The 14,263-nt window shown below is 35.9% G+C and overlaps 1 protein-coding gene across 11 annotated transcripts in view; it reads right to left on the bottom strand.

The window, feature by feature from the left end:
- Positions 1 to 14,263, bottom strand: part of WAPL (WAPL cohesin release factor) — a 76,871-nt gene that overhangs the window by 23,975 nt on the left and 38,633 nt on the right. For all 11 annotated transcript variants that reach the window (XM_070569750.1, XM_070569768.1, XM_070569781.1 and 8 more), the window contains one exon: positions 993 to 1,088. In XM_070569750.1, coding sequence (XP_070425851.1) covers positions 993 to 1,088 — 96 coding nt within the window. The remainder of the gene's footprint in view (positions 1 to 992; positions 1,089 to 14,263) is intronic.

Below are 14,263 nucleotides of genomic sequence, written 5' to 3'. Positions count from 1 at the left end.
CTGAAAGGTCATAAGGGATACTTTAAAACTCCATGCACTACTAGCTAAGACTCATATATGTTTACTCACAAAAGAACCACTCAGGAATTCCTTCCGGTCTTTTGTAACCTTACATTTGACACATTTGTTATTTGTCTCCAGGACCATTCAAAGGAATTAAGAACCACAATTATATACATAAACAGCACTGATAGGCAGCTAGGGAGGGGACAGGAAAACTACAACAGATGAAAGTTTTTTTCAAGTACAAGAATCTGTAGTTTAGGGTAGTATTAAAGAGCCATAACAAAAGCATGATACACAATTAGTAATATGTACAATGATTTTATACTAGTAAAAAGATTTTAATATACTGAACATAAGAAGACAGGGAACTGTATATTTTAGAAAGATCTCTATCCCTACATTTTTTTGTTGTTATAAAGAACTCAATTCCTTGATAGCTCCAGATGACTGAGCTGTCACCATTAACCTAGAAGGATTAATGTATGGTCTTACCAATTATTCTGAAGAAAATAATTTGATAAGAATCTTTTATAGATGTTTTTGAATTGAAAGGTATTACTAGAACGCAGGAAAAAGTTCTCCTCTGAAAAGCAAATTAACTACTCAAAGCCAGTTTAAGACCCATGTAGGATGTAATTTATAATATTGCTCTCAATAGTTAATACAAACTTCAAATATGGAATAATCTGCCCTTAAACACTAAATATTGTAATTCCATTAAATGTAGGTCAAGAGTAAAAAGGGGTCCAATATTTTTTTAAAGCTTTTATTTATAACCTAGTAGCACTAGAATTTCTAGAATCCTGTCCACTATCTTCACTTTCCCACTGAATTAAACTGAAGCCGTTAAATTTTGGTGAGGAAGTCCATAATAAGCTGTTAAAGAGGAAAGTCAGAGACTTTAAAATTATGAATGAAGACAGCAACTGCTGAATTAATTTATAATTTATGAACAAACACAAAATTACAAAGTACAGTTCACTTACTGGGACACTCTGAGGTTTTACTACTGGTGGCCCAGGTAGTTCTTCTGAATCTGGATGGTTCCAATGTCTGGCATTATATACAGCTTTTGTAGGAGACTGGAGAAATAAGAAAAAGATCAACTGTTTCCATCTTACTCTACAACCTTATAAAACTGTCTCATTTAATAAATTAAAAATTATAAGAAATAATTTAAATGCATAAACATATATCCTAGACAGAGCAGGACAGAGAACTACTATCTGGCTCGTATTCCCATCATGCTCCCAAGCCTAAGGCAGACCTGGAGTCACTGTGGTATTCTGCTACAAAATCAACAATTAGTGCTCTGGGCAACTATTACCAACCAAGAGAAGAAACTAAACCTCTTGCCAGGCTTGTACTAACTTACAAATCGATAGTTCAACATGCTCTTTATTCCTCATATACTGATTCATGCCCCACAATCTTCCAACAATGGAAACCAGGCAGCGTATGACAAGTGCTAAAACTCCATATTTATTTAAGTGAAACTGCTGGGGCGAGACAAGTGCCATTATTCAGAAGTTCTCAAATTTTATAAACATAAATATGGTACATATACCACATATTACATAACACAGTGGAGTCTAAAGCAGTACTATGTAATAACATACATGATTTCCACAGCAAAATGTATACATATTCACACTAAGTGGGATAAAGATGTAAACTGCCCCACTTCAGTTCAGGTTAGTTTGCTGGTAAATCAATTTACTATAAACTTAATGAAAAAAACTTTCAGTTTTAGCACTTTGAATTTCAGAATTGAGAATAAAGGACTGTGAGTCTGTATAATCAAATCCATAGGATTAAATCTGTATAAAGGGAACAAATCCTCACTTTCAAAAAGAGACTGATTAAACCAAGACTGACAACATTTTCTCCATCCTATATAGAAGTGATGTTACATTTTGTCCTTTAACGTTCAAATAAATGGTTTGATCTCATGAGAGATTTTCTGTTTATAAGAGTATAATAATCTTCATATTCTCAGTACTTCACACAAAAATTAAGAGGACAAGTAGAGAAACATACTTCAAGATTGGCCAAAAATCTACATCAAAAAATTAAGTATCTTCCCTTACTAGTTGCAGTGAACTAAGATAACTGGAATTAAGCATCATACAAAGTTATTTTCTTATACAAATATTATCTTTACAATAACCATGTTGTGACATCAAGCTAACAATGTAAACTCCACAAGAACTGGTTTACTAAAAGATCAAGTTTAAATTGATTCACATATTAAATGTTAGAAAATCTTAACGCTATACGGAATCCTACTATGAAACTTACATAAAGCAGGAAGTCTCTCAATTGCACTGTGTAGAGAAACCCATTATCCTTGTATACCAGGGTTTGCGTAAAGTAATGATGCATTAGTTAGGGGTCTAAAGTAATTTACGCACTCATGCAATGACCTCTTGAGGCACAATCACATAGAGTAGACTCAACATAAATTTTAAAACCTAGCTCTCTATTCCTTACTGTTATTCTCTCAAACACCAGCTATATAACCTATATGCCTGCTAGTTCTTAGATCCCTCATTTAGGCAACCTCTAATACCAAAAGCACAGTCATAAGCCCAGGAAGATAACAGACTTTTGGAAAGAAGAGGTGCCTCAAAGCTCGAGCACTTTACTCCTTTTTAAAAAGCATTAATTTCAGGTAAGAAACAACTAAAAGTTTATCTGATTCCACTGGTAACAAAACAGCTGGGCAGGTAAAGATTGTAAATTAAAACAGACCCCTTCTAGCTAATTGTGAGCAGCAATATATCCAACAGGTGACAGAGCAGACTCAGGATCCAGATAGTCTAGATTAAAATCCAGATAAATAGTAAGCTCTACTACTACTTGTTACTCAACATTTTTCTCATCTGTAAAATGGGGTGAATAACAATACCAACTGCAAAGGGTTGTTGTGAGGATTAAATGAATATATGCAAAACACTAGAAGAGTGCCTGAAACACTATGTGCTATATGAGTATTAATTATTAGATAGTACTAATGATAATAATTGTTATGTGATGATGTGTAATTCTGAGTCCAGCATCTTCATAAGAAAATTGGAATATATGGTCTACCCACCTAACAGACTGACTGCTATAAACAAATGGGATAAGTGACCTGAAAACACTCTGTTAACAAGTATCAGTATTATAAAAAACAGACTGGGGTACAATGTTCTAAATCATCTCAAAAGTCCTTGAACAATATCCCTGATGAATATAGATGCAAAAATCTTCAAAGAAGTACTAGAAAACCAAATTCAACAGCACATTAAAAGGATCATATGCCATCACCAAATGGGATTTATCTCTGGGATGCAAGGATGGCCCAACATATGAAAATCAACCAATGTGATAACACTGCATTAACAGAACAAATGACAAAATTCACATGATCATCTTGATAGGTGCAGAAAAAGCATTTGACAAAATTCAACACCCTCTCACGATGCAAACAAAAAAGAAACTCAACAAACTAGGCATAGAAGAAAATTACATCAACATAATAAAGGGCATATATGAAAAGCCCACAGCTAACATCATAGTCAACAGTGAACAACCAAAAGCTTCTCCTATAACAGAGAACAAGGCAAGGACACCCACTCTCACTGCTTCTATCAACATAGTACTGGACATACTAGCAAAAGCAATTAGGCAAGAAAAGGAAATAAAAGGTATCCAAATCAGAAAGGGAGAAGTAAAATTTTCTCTGTTCACAGATGACATGATCTTGTATGTAGAAAACACTAAAGATTCCATCAAAAAAAGCCAACAAACCATTAGAACTAATAAATGTATTCAGTAAAGCTGTACAGTACAAAATCAACAGACAAAAAAATCAGTTGCATTTCTATACAGTAACAAAGAACAACCCAAAAAGGAAATGAAGAAAATCCCAATTACAACAGCATCAAAAAGACTATTTAGGAATAAACTTGACCAAGGAGGCAAAAGATTTGTACACTGAAAGCTACAAAACACCACTGAAAGGAATTACACAAATAAATGGAAAACTATCTTGTGTTCATGGATTGAAAGACTTAAGATTGTTACATGTCCATACTACCCAAAGTGATCTATAGATTCAATGCAATTCCTATCAAAATCCCAATGGTATTTTTTACAGACATAGAAAAAACAAACCTAAAATTCATATGCAACCACAAAGGACCTTAAACAGCCAAAACTATCTTGAGAAAGAACCAAAAACCTGGAGGCCTCACATTTCCTGATTTCAAAATATATTACAAGGCTACAGTAACCAAAACAGGAGGGTACTGGCATAAAGAGAGATATATAGACCAAGGGAACAGAACAGGGAGCCCAGAAATAAATCCACACATACGTGGTCAAATGATCTTCACCAAGGGTGTCAAGACTACACAATGAGGACAGTCTCTTCCATAGTGTTGAGAAAACTGGGTATCACAATGCAAAGAATGAAATTAAAATCTTATCTTATACCATACATAAAAACCAACTCAAAATGGATTAAAGACTTAAACATAAGACCTGAAACTATAAAACTCCTAGAAGAAAACATGAGAGAAAAGATAGGTAACACTGGTATTGGCAATGACTTCTTGGATATGGCAACAAAAGCAAACATAGACAAGTAGGACTACATCAAACGAAAAACCTCCTCACAGCAAAGGAAACAATCAAAGAGCGAAAAGGCAACCTACAGAATGGGAGACAATATCTGCAAACGATATACTTGATAAGGGTTTACTCTCCAAAATATATAAGGAACTCCTACAACTCAATAGCAAAAAAAAACCACTCGATTAAGAAATGGGCAAAGGACTTGAATAGAAATTTCTCCAAAGACATACAAAGGGCCAACAGGTATATGAAAAGATGTTTAACATCACTAATCATAAGAGAAATACAAATCAAAATCACAATATCACCTCACATCCATTAGGATGGCCACTATCAAAAGAACAAAAAATAACAAGCACTGGTGAAGATGCAGAGAAACTGGAACCCTTGTGCACTGTTGCACAAGGACTTTAAATAGTGAGGCCATTATGGAAAACAGTATGGAGGTTCCTTAAAATTAAAAATGGAACCACCATATGATCCTGTAATCCTACTTCAGAGTATTTATCCAAATGAATTAAAATCAAGATCTCAAAGAAATATTTGCACTCCCATGTTCACGGCAGCATTATTCACAAAAGGCAAGAGGTAGAAACAACCTAGCTGTCCATCAACAGATGAATGGATGAAGACAATATGATACAACCGTACACTAGAATATTACTCAGCCATAAAATAGAAGGAAATCCTATCATATGCTACAACACGGATAACTTTAGGATGTCATGCTAAATGTAATAAGCTAAGCACGGAAAGACTAATACTGCATGTGTCCGCTTATATGAGATATTTAAAGTAGTCAAACTCATAACAACAGCAAGAATGGTGGTTGCCAGGGGCTGGGGGAAGAAGAAACGGGGAGTTACTGTTCAATGGATATAGATGGATATAGTTCAATGGATACAGTCATGCAAGATGAAAAAGTTCTAGAGATCCGTTGTATAATATTGTGCTTGTAGTTAGCAATACTGTACTGAACACTTAAAAGTTTCTGAAGCGGGGAGATCTCATGTTGTCTTTTTCACAATAAAAATTTTTTTCAAAAAGCCCCTGAAACCTAACAGGATAGAGAATCTGAACAAGTTACATCAAAATGACACATTCAATGAACTTTTTATTTACTCTGTTGAATAAGGTGATTTAATAATACTATTATTTTTAGAGTTTCTGATCATGTTTTATCATTTTAATGCTAATGAGTAATCTAAAAGAAAGTGGATCCAATTAGAATTTTTCCTGGACTATTACTTCGAAGTTTTATAAGGTTTATTACAGGGAGAGGGAGGAGATGAAGATACATTCTATTGTCTAAAAATTAAAATAAAAAATAGCATGTGGATGCAGCTAATATACAAGGAGGGCATGACTGAATGACTCGGAGCCCTTTATATCATTCCAAAATGTATGATATGATCATTCTAATGCACCTAAGTGAGTTATATATGGAAATTACACAATACCACATCACATGCTAATGTCATTCAGTGAAAGCGATTGTGTAGAGTACGCAAAAATACCATACAGCAATCAACTTTTCATGGAAAATGAAAATCATCCTTACCATTTAGCAACCTAGCTGAGTTTTAACTGGGTCATTCTGATTGCACCACCAGGATTATCTTTAATCTTGTTAATTTTATTCTAGTTTAAAAAGCAGATGAAATATATTAACCAGAATCCTTAACTTTCCTCTATGTTAAAATATTTGTGGATTCTGTTTGCTCTACAATCTAATGAGAAGAATATTTAGAAGAAAATCAGTAGAAAACTCTTAAGAATACTCTAACATTCTAAAGGTTTGGAATCATCTTAGCATATTTCAGTCCTAGTAATCTTGAACATGCTATTCTTTTCTATTCAATTCTGCAGGGGCATGACAAACAAGGAGAACCTCAAATGTAATACACTATTACAGTTAAGGTAAAAATACACCAATGACAGACCTACGGAGCATTTATCCATGAGAGAGAATCCAGTTTCTATAGAAACAATGGATAAAAATTGGTTATAATTATAATGTCAAGGCTGTGGTCAACAGATTGGCTTGCTGAATCGCAATTATAAAGCAGAGAAAAGAAGAGAATCCTTCATGAAAAGCTAAGAAAAGATGATAATATTGTGCTATCCTTCATTGAGCTGGCTCCTAAAGGGAAAAAACTAGAATAACTGCTTTTCAGCCATATGAAAATTTTTAACAGTACCAATTTATTTCTGAGTTTAAAGAAGACTACGTACTAAATGAGGACAAATATGATAAGCTGATTAGAACTCATCCAGCCTTCCCCACACAAGGACATCATGAGAACAGAATCACACTCTCACGAGTGATTCAATCAGCATGCTCTACAACTAAAGGAGTTCTGAAAAAACAAAGCAGTGCAATGAACAACTGTGGGGGGGCACTTTAGCGGCAATTCAAAAAGGGAGAAATTAATCTGGTTTTGGCATTGAAAAAAATTGTTAAGGATTTTTTTTTTAAAAAATGAGTGGTAGAAGCAGGGAAAGTTTGAGGAAGAAAGTTTATAAAGATTAGGATACCTTTTAGCTCTTTAGAATTTAAACATAATCATATAATCTCAAATTGTCCTAAACTATGACCCCAAAAAATCTTAAAATAAATTTTCATAGTTTGTTAAATATTCAGAGTATTATCTGAGGGAAAACTGCAGATATTACTAAACTAAAAACCAAAAATGTCTGTACTGCTAAGAAGCAGACATTTAGAATATGTTAATACAGAGCACTATGCTGAGAATATAATCACAGATACAAGGGAGAACTAGAGATGAAAAGTCTTTCTTTTCTGCATGATTCAATTAAGTTTTACAGATAAATCTTTTAAAGACATGGCTGCTATTTTTATGAAAAAATTGTCAACTGCTACCTACATGAAGAACAATGCATATTACTACTCAGTTGTTTGTGAGTATAACTTCAAAAATATAATTGGTATGACATTTTTTAAAAGCAGGCCATTGTCACATCAGAATATCACCTTGAAATAGCATAATCTAAGCATAAACTCTAAAAAGTCCAGGCAATAAAGCATTCAATACTTGGCACTTTGTGAAAACTAATACAACTTAGCCCACAATTCAACAATTATAAAATAAAAGATACTAGAATGAGCCATGATGAAACTATCAGCCAAAGCAGGTGTCAGCTCTTATAACTAAAAATACCATTAAATATATAATGGCACAGTTTTAACAGGGAGATGATTATCAAGTCAGAAATATGAAAAGAGAAGACTTAAATATCTTGAGACACCTGTGGCTGGAGAATATTCATTCTCCCCTTCATTTTCCTTTAAGAATAATTAGCTAGGCACATGCTCATCCCAATTTTTCAGCATCTCTTGCTGCTCGTGTGGCACATGACTAAGTTCTAGTCAGTGATATGTGAAGAGAAGGGCAGTATGCCTTCTGGGTCCTGGCCTTCTAGGGATGGTTCACTGCCCCTCTTCCCATTCCTTCTATATTCTTCAATACTCTAGAGATGGTCAAACACCACCACAGAGAAAGCTGCTCCCTGACAATACAGCAACTTGAAAATAGTCAAGGATAAACAGCCAAGGACTGGTAAGCCAGAGAAAATAGGCTACTTATTTAAAAACTAATTTGGGATTTCATTTACAGCAGCTGAATCAAATCCTAAGACAACAACCTTTGAACAATCTTTAACTGAAATTAGGACCAAATAATGACAGGGATGTACTGAATATACAAAAATTTTGTCAACACTGGATTTGTATATATACAAAACCTAGACACATAACCTTAAAAAGAAAAGATTTGGGGGCCGGTCCCATGGCCGACTGGTTAAGTTCGCGCATTCTGCTGCAGCAGCCTAGGGTTTCACCAGTTTGGATCCTGGGTGCGGACATGGCACCGCGCACCAGGCGATGCTGAGGCGGCATCCCACATGGCACAACTAGAAGGATTTACAACTAAAAACAGACAACTATGTACCGGGGGGGGGGGGGGGGGGGGGGGAGGGTGCTTTGGGCAGAAAAAGGAAAAATAAAGTCTTTAAAAAATAAAAACAACCAACTTACACGATATAAACAACATGAATGGAGGAAGAAAGAAATTAAGGAAAAAATACAATCTAAACCCAAATTTTTAAAAGAACTATAAATATATATACCCTGAGGAAGATCTCTATGAACTCAGAGTGATTTCCAAGAGTTATTACTGAATAAAAAAGAGCAAAGTGCAAAAGAGCACATAAGTGGGGAAATAAGGAAATTTGTGCTCATTTCATAAAAAGAAACACAGAAAGGCTAAAGCAGAGAATAATGAAGCCAGTGCCCTACAAGGGCTGGTGATGGGCTGGAAGACACCTCAGTGAAGTGATCCTTCATGAACTTACCTTTTTGTATAGTTTTAACTTTTGGAAGCATGTTAATGTCGTACATATTCAAAAAATAAATTAAGAATGGAAGGGAAAAAACCCTAAAACTGAAAGCAAAGCAGAACAAATAAACCTACTCATAATTCGAGTGAATAGCAAACACACTGAAGGGAAGGAAGACAAAGACAGACCAAGAGGCAGGCAGATAGAACTAATCTAAATAATTTACGAACACAGCATTTGACTTAATACCCTCAAGTGGGGGCAGGGTAGGGTGAGGCAAATGCAGGACTACAAACAAATCCTGAACAAATTAGTAGATTTATCTATTATAGTGGAATGGACAAAGCAACTCTGTAACTATTTCAGATGTATTATAGGTTTGAGTAAATGTTTTGATGTTGCTGGGAGTCAGGGTTAAGAGAGAAGGGGAGAAAGAATCCTGCAGGACCGGATTACTATGGAGATAGTGATTTCTAGAAGACATATGTGCATATGCAGGAACCTATAGGGATATGTGAAAATAAGTGAACGTATATGCATGTTTCCTATCACCATCCGCTAAAAGGGCCAAGAAGCAATAAGTATATCTAGTGCCAGATCTTGGTCTCTTAACACCATTCCACACCAAAGGAACTGAGGACTCCTCAGAGAATGGCCTGATTTCCAGGGCTAGAGCACAGCAGGTACAAGGTGAACCTGCAACACTGTTGTGCCAGAAAGTAAGAAAGTGCTCAGAGATGACAGCATGTCACAGGGACACAAGAACCAGCTTCAAGAGGCTCCACTAGCCAAATCAGGACAAATTTAGCTCCAAAATAAGTAATGAATTATGAACCATTAAAAAAAACCAACCACCAAGGATTCATGAATCCATACTGATCACAGAAAAATAAATAAATAAATGAAAAGGCAGGCCCATGGATACAGCAGAGTGTTGAGAACTGACTGGTGAACATAGAGGAAGCATGAGATGGAACATGCTTCTTTTGCAACCAGCATAGTAAACACTGGATCAAGAAAAAATTATGATGTATACTAAATCTAAGACTATATTCTCATGAAGAATGGGGTATTTGAATATTCTTAAAGTATCTCTTCAAAGACTGCTTTTTAGTTGCAAGGGAAAAAAAGTTATACAGCAAAGGAAAGACAACCCCTTGACTGTGTGATCATAACTAACGTCCTCCAGATATGGTATATGCAGACAAGAATACATAATCACTTACATAGTATCCAGGCTTACAATGAACAACCTGAATCTAACCGTGAGGAAATTTCAGACTAAACCAGAATGAGAAGCTTTTCTGAAAGGTCTCAGACGTGTCAATGTCATAAAAGACAAAGAAAGACTATGGAAATGTTCCAGGTTAAAGGAGAATAAACAGATATAACAGCTAAATGAAATACCTCACCCAAGACTGGATCCTGTACCAGAGAGCAGAAAATGCAACAAACGGTATTGCGATGTCAACTGACAAAATGGACACAACAGTAATTAGGTAAAAATACTGGAACAATGTTAAATTGACTGAAGTTGATTATTGTGATGTGGACATGTAATTGACTAGGAAATACACACTACATTTAGAGATAGGGGTGTGATATATATATCTTACCCTTAAATATTCAGAAAAAAATTAAGTGTGTACATTTACACAAATACAGAGAGAGAAAAAAACAAACGAAAAAGCAAATGTTAAGATACTCAGGGTAAGGAGCATTTTTGTACTATTTTATTTTTGCAACTCTTCTGTAATTCTGAAATTATTTCCAAATAAAAACTTTTCGGAAAAATTTAAATTAATTCCAAATAAAAAATATTTTTAGGGGCTGGCCCCATGGCCGAGTGGTTAAGTTCGCACGCTCCGCTGCAGGTGGCCCAGTGTTTCGTTGGTTCGAATCCTGGGCGCGGACAAAGCACTGCTCATCAAACCACGCTGAGGCAGTGTCCCACATGCCACAACTAGAAGGACCCACAACGAAGAATATACAACTATGTACTGGGGGGCTTTGGGGAGAAAAAGGAAAAAAATAAAATCTTTAAAAGAATATATTTTTAAAAATTTAAATTCAGAAAACTTGTAATACAGAAAAACTATAAATCATTTACCATTTTCTCAGTCAGTATTTTAATTTCCATGAAGCAACTATATCAAATGCAGACAAGAGTAACAGAAAGTAAGAAATCAAAAAATAATAAAAAGATGACTATGACTTTAATACAGGCAATCCTACAAAGTGGGAAGGGATAAAGATATCCTTCATTTATATTCTAAAATTAAATAACCCACCAATAACAAATGAAAGCTTAATAGCAATACTTCCTCGGTTGAGGCATAGAAAAAGATTAAAACATAACACATACTTGGCCCAAGGGTAGTAAGTTTTCTTTTTTTTTTTTTTTTAAGATTTTATTTTTTTCCTTTTTCTCCCCAAAGCTCCCCAGTACATAGTTGTATATTCTTCGTTGTGGGTCCTTCTAGTTGTGGCATGTGGGACACTGCCTCAGCTTGGTTTGATGAGCAGTGCCATGTCCGCGCCCAGGATTCAAACCAACGAAACACTGGGCCGCCTGCAGCGGAGCGTGCGAACTTAACCACTGGCCACGGGGCCAGCCCCAGTAAGTTTTCTATTTTTAGCAGTCCTTCCTAAAAAGCAAAGGAGCCACCGACAACCTTCTCTGCCCTGGCTTCTAAAAAGCTCAAAGTCATATGTGTGGTAGGTCCTTAGGAAATCTATCAAAACAAAAAGGCTTGAATTTTGGCTTTATCGTATTCTATTTCTTACCTTTTCTTAACACAATTTCTTCATTTATTTTCAACCTGGTTCTACCAAATTTATATCTGTACACTTTCTCAAATGGTTTTTACACAGGCAGCCTATAAATCACAACTAAACATGAGTAGATACAACTGTATTTCAATTTAATATGGAATTCCAGATCAAGTCAGGTCAAAAGTAAGGCTAGAAGAGAAGAGAAAAAAACCAAAAGAGAAGGAAACAAAAATGGATCATTAGTTTTGGAGGTAATCATTATATTCTTACGTTCTCGTGAAAAAAAAATCATTTTCTAGAGTACAAAGGTAGAGAACATAGTAATTATCATAACAACATACAAATCTAGGGTTTCCATTTCTGGACAAGGTGAAGTAACAGGGACCAAATTTACCTTTCCACCTGAACCTAACAACCTGAACAAAATCAATGAAACAGTTTTCAGACACTGGACATTGGGTAGCAAAGCACAATGATCCCTGAGGAGGAAAAACAAATGAGGTAAGCCCTACAACTGCCTGAGCTTCCAGGCAATGGCACAGGGAGGGGGAATTCAGAGTCCAACCAGTAGCAGTCTCTCCTAGTTGAGATGGAACTGGGAGTCCAGGGAGACGAAGTAGCTAGAGTTTGTAGAGCACAATGCCAGAGAGCACTGCACAAAGAACTCTGGAGATCTACAGAAGGTCCCCTCAAATATGTAGGTGGGTACTGACGAGCTAACGTGTTAGGAAAGGAGCTGATGCTTCCCTGCCTGTCAGTGTGATAGGAAGTCTCCAGGGTTTGTTCAGGACCGGGTATCAGGTGGAGCCTCCTCTAGCTGTGAGATGTGTACTCAAGACTTGAGTCCCTGAAGTCTGGCTACCATCTGGTAGTAAGGAGGATCTCGTATAGTTCCTTTTAAGATTCCAAGGGCAGTAAAATTATAAACGTCAGTCTGGAGTATCATAGCCAGACATTTAATGAAACTACAAGAATTAGGATCCAGTCCAGCTTACAGGTATATAACAAAACTTTAAAGACAATTCATAGGACTAGAATTTACTATCTACAAAGGTGCAAGCATAATTTCTCTCTCCACAATAACTCCCATTTTTAAAAATAAAGATAATCATAGTAAAACAAAGAAAGATAGTAGCTGAGGCAAGGGAAAGGACTTCTCCAAAGAGAACAGAAGAAGCAATCCCTAGACTGTTCCTCCCAGGGCTGGAAAAAGTTTATGTTCCCACCAGCCACAGTGGAAAACCTTGTAATTAAGGGCAATCAGGTGATAGATTTTGGAGGAAGAAGGGCTGAACCCTAAAGGCTGCTCTCTCACCTAAAATGTAAAGACCGTGTAAGGATCAAATATAACTAAAATATAAACATATAATCTTAGAATCAGCCAAAACTTATAGGGAAATATCCAGCACCCAACAAAGTAGAAGTCGAAATGACTAGCATCCAATCAAAAATTATCAGCCATACAAAGAAGCAGGAAAATACGATCCATAATGAGAAAAATCAATCCAGAGAAACAGATCCAGAAACAATACAGATGATAGAGTTAACAGTTGCTAGTGCCACAGAGTTGATTTTGACTCCTTGTGACCTTGTGCACAGCAGAACTGAACCCTACTCGGTCTTTTTTGTGCCACCCTCTCATTTTCCAGAGCTATGTCAGTCAATGCTCTGCAAGTTTTCATAGGGTTTTCATGGCCAGTTTTTTCCAGAAGTGGGTGGCCAGGTCCTTCTTCCTAGTCTTAGTCTGGAAGCTCCATTGAAACCTGTCCATTACAGGTGATCCTGCTGATATTTGAAATACTGGTGGCATAGCTTTCAGCATCACAGCAACACGCAGCCTCCACAGTATGACAACCTACATGTGGTGTGGTTCCCTGACTGGGAAACAAATCCTGGTCACAGAGTGAGTGCACCAAATCTTAACCACTAGACCACCAGAATTAGTAGACAACGACGTTAAAAACAACTATAACTATATTCCACATATCTAAGAAGGTAGAACAAACACTGAATATGTTAAATAGACAAGAAAGATATAAAACAGACCCAACCTAAACTTTCAGAGGTGAAGATTATAATGGTTTGGATTAACAGCTGATTAGATACTGCAGAACAATTTGAAAATGTAGCAAGAGAAACTAAGATGAAACTAAGAGAAAAAAGACTGAAAAAAATTTTAAAAGACAGAATGTAAGTGTGCACTGGGACAAATTCATCCAGCCTAATAAACGTATGAGAAGGTAAAAATTAACTGTGATTGTAAAAACCTGCCCTGTCATTCATCGGGCTGGAATAACACACACATAAAACCAGCTATAAAGTTAACAAGAAACACTGTTGCTCCAAAGGACATGCTACAGCTGTAAAGTGTTACAAAGACAGTCTTCTCTGACTTCTTTACCTCTACTGCTTTTTTACAGTGAAATTCTGTTTACTAAAACCATAAACTAACAGAAACTTTACTGTTTGAAATCCTATCAGTAAGATTAAAACATCCCAC

Source organism: Equus przewalskii, chromosome 1, assembly GCF_037783145.1.
Source record: "Equus przewalskii isolate Varuska chromosome 1, EquPr2, whole genome shotgun sequence".
Classification (NCBI taxonomy): Eukaryota; Metazoa; Chordata; class Mammalia; order Perissodactyla; family Equidae; genus Equus; species Equus przewalskii.
The sequence above is the reverse complement of the archived record's forward strand: the minus strand, read 5'-3'. Positions and strand labels throughout refer to the sequence as shown.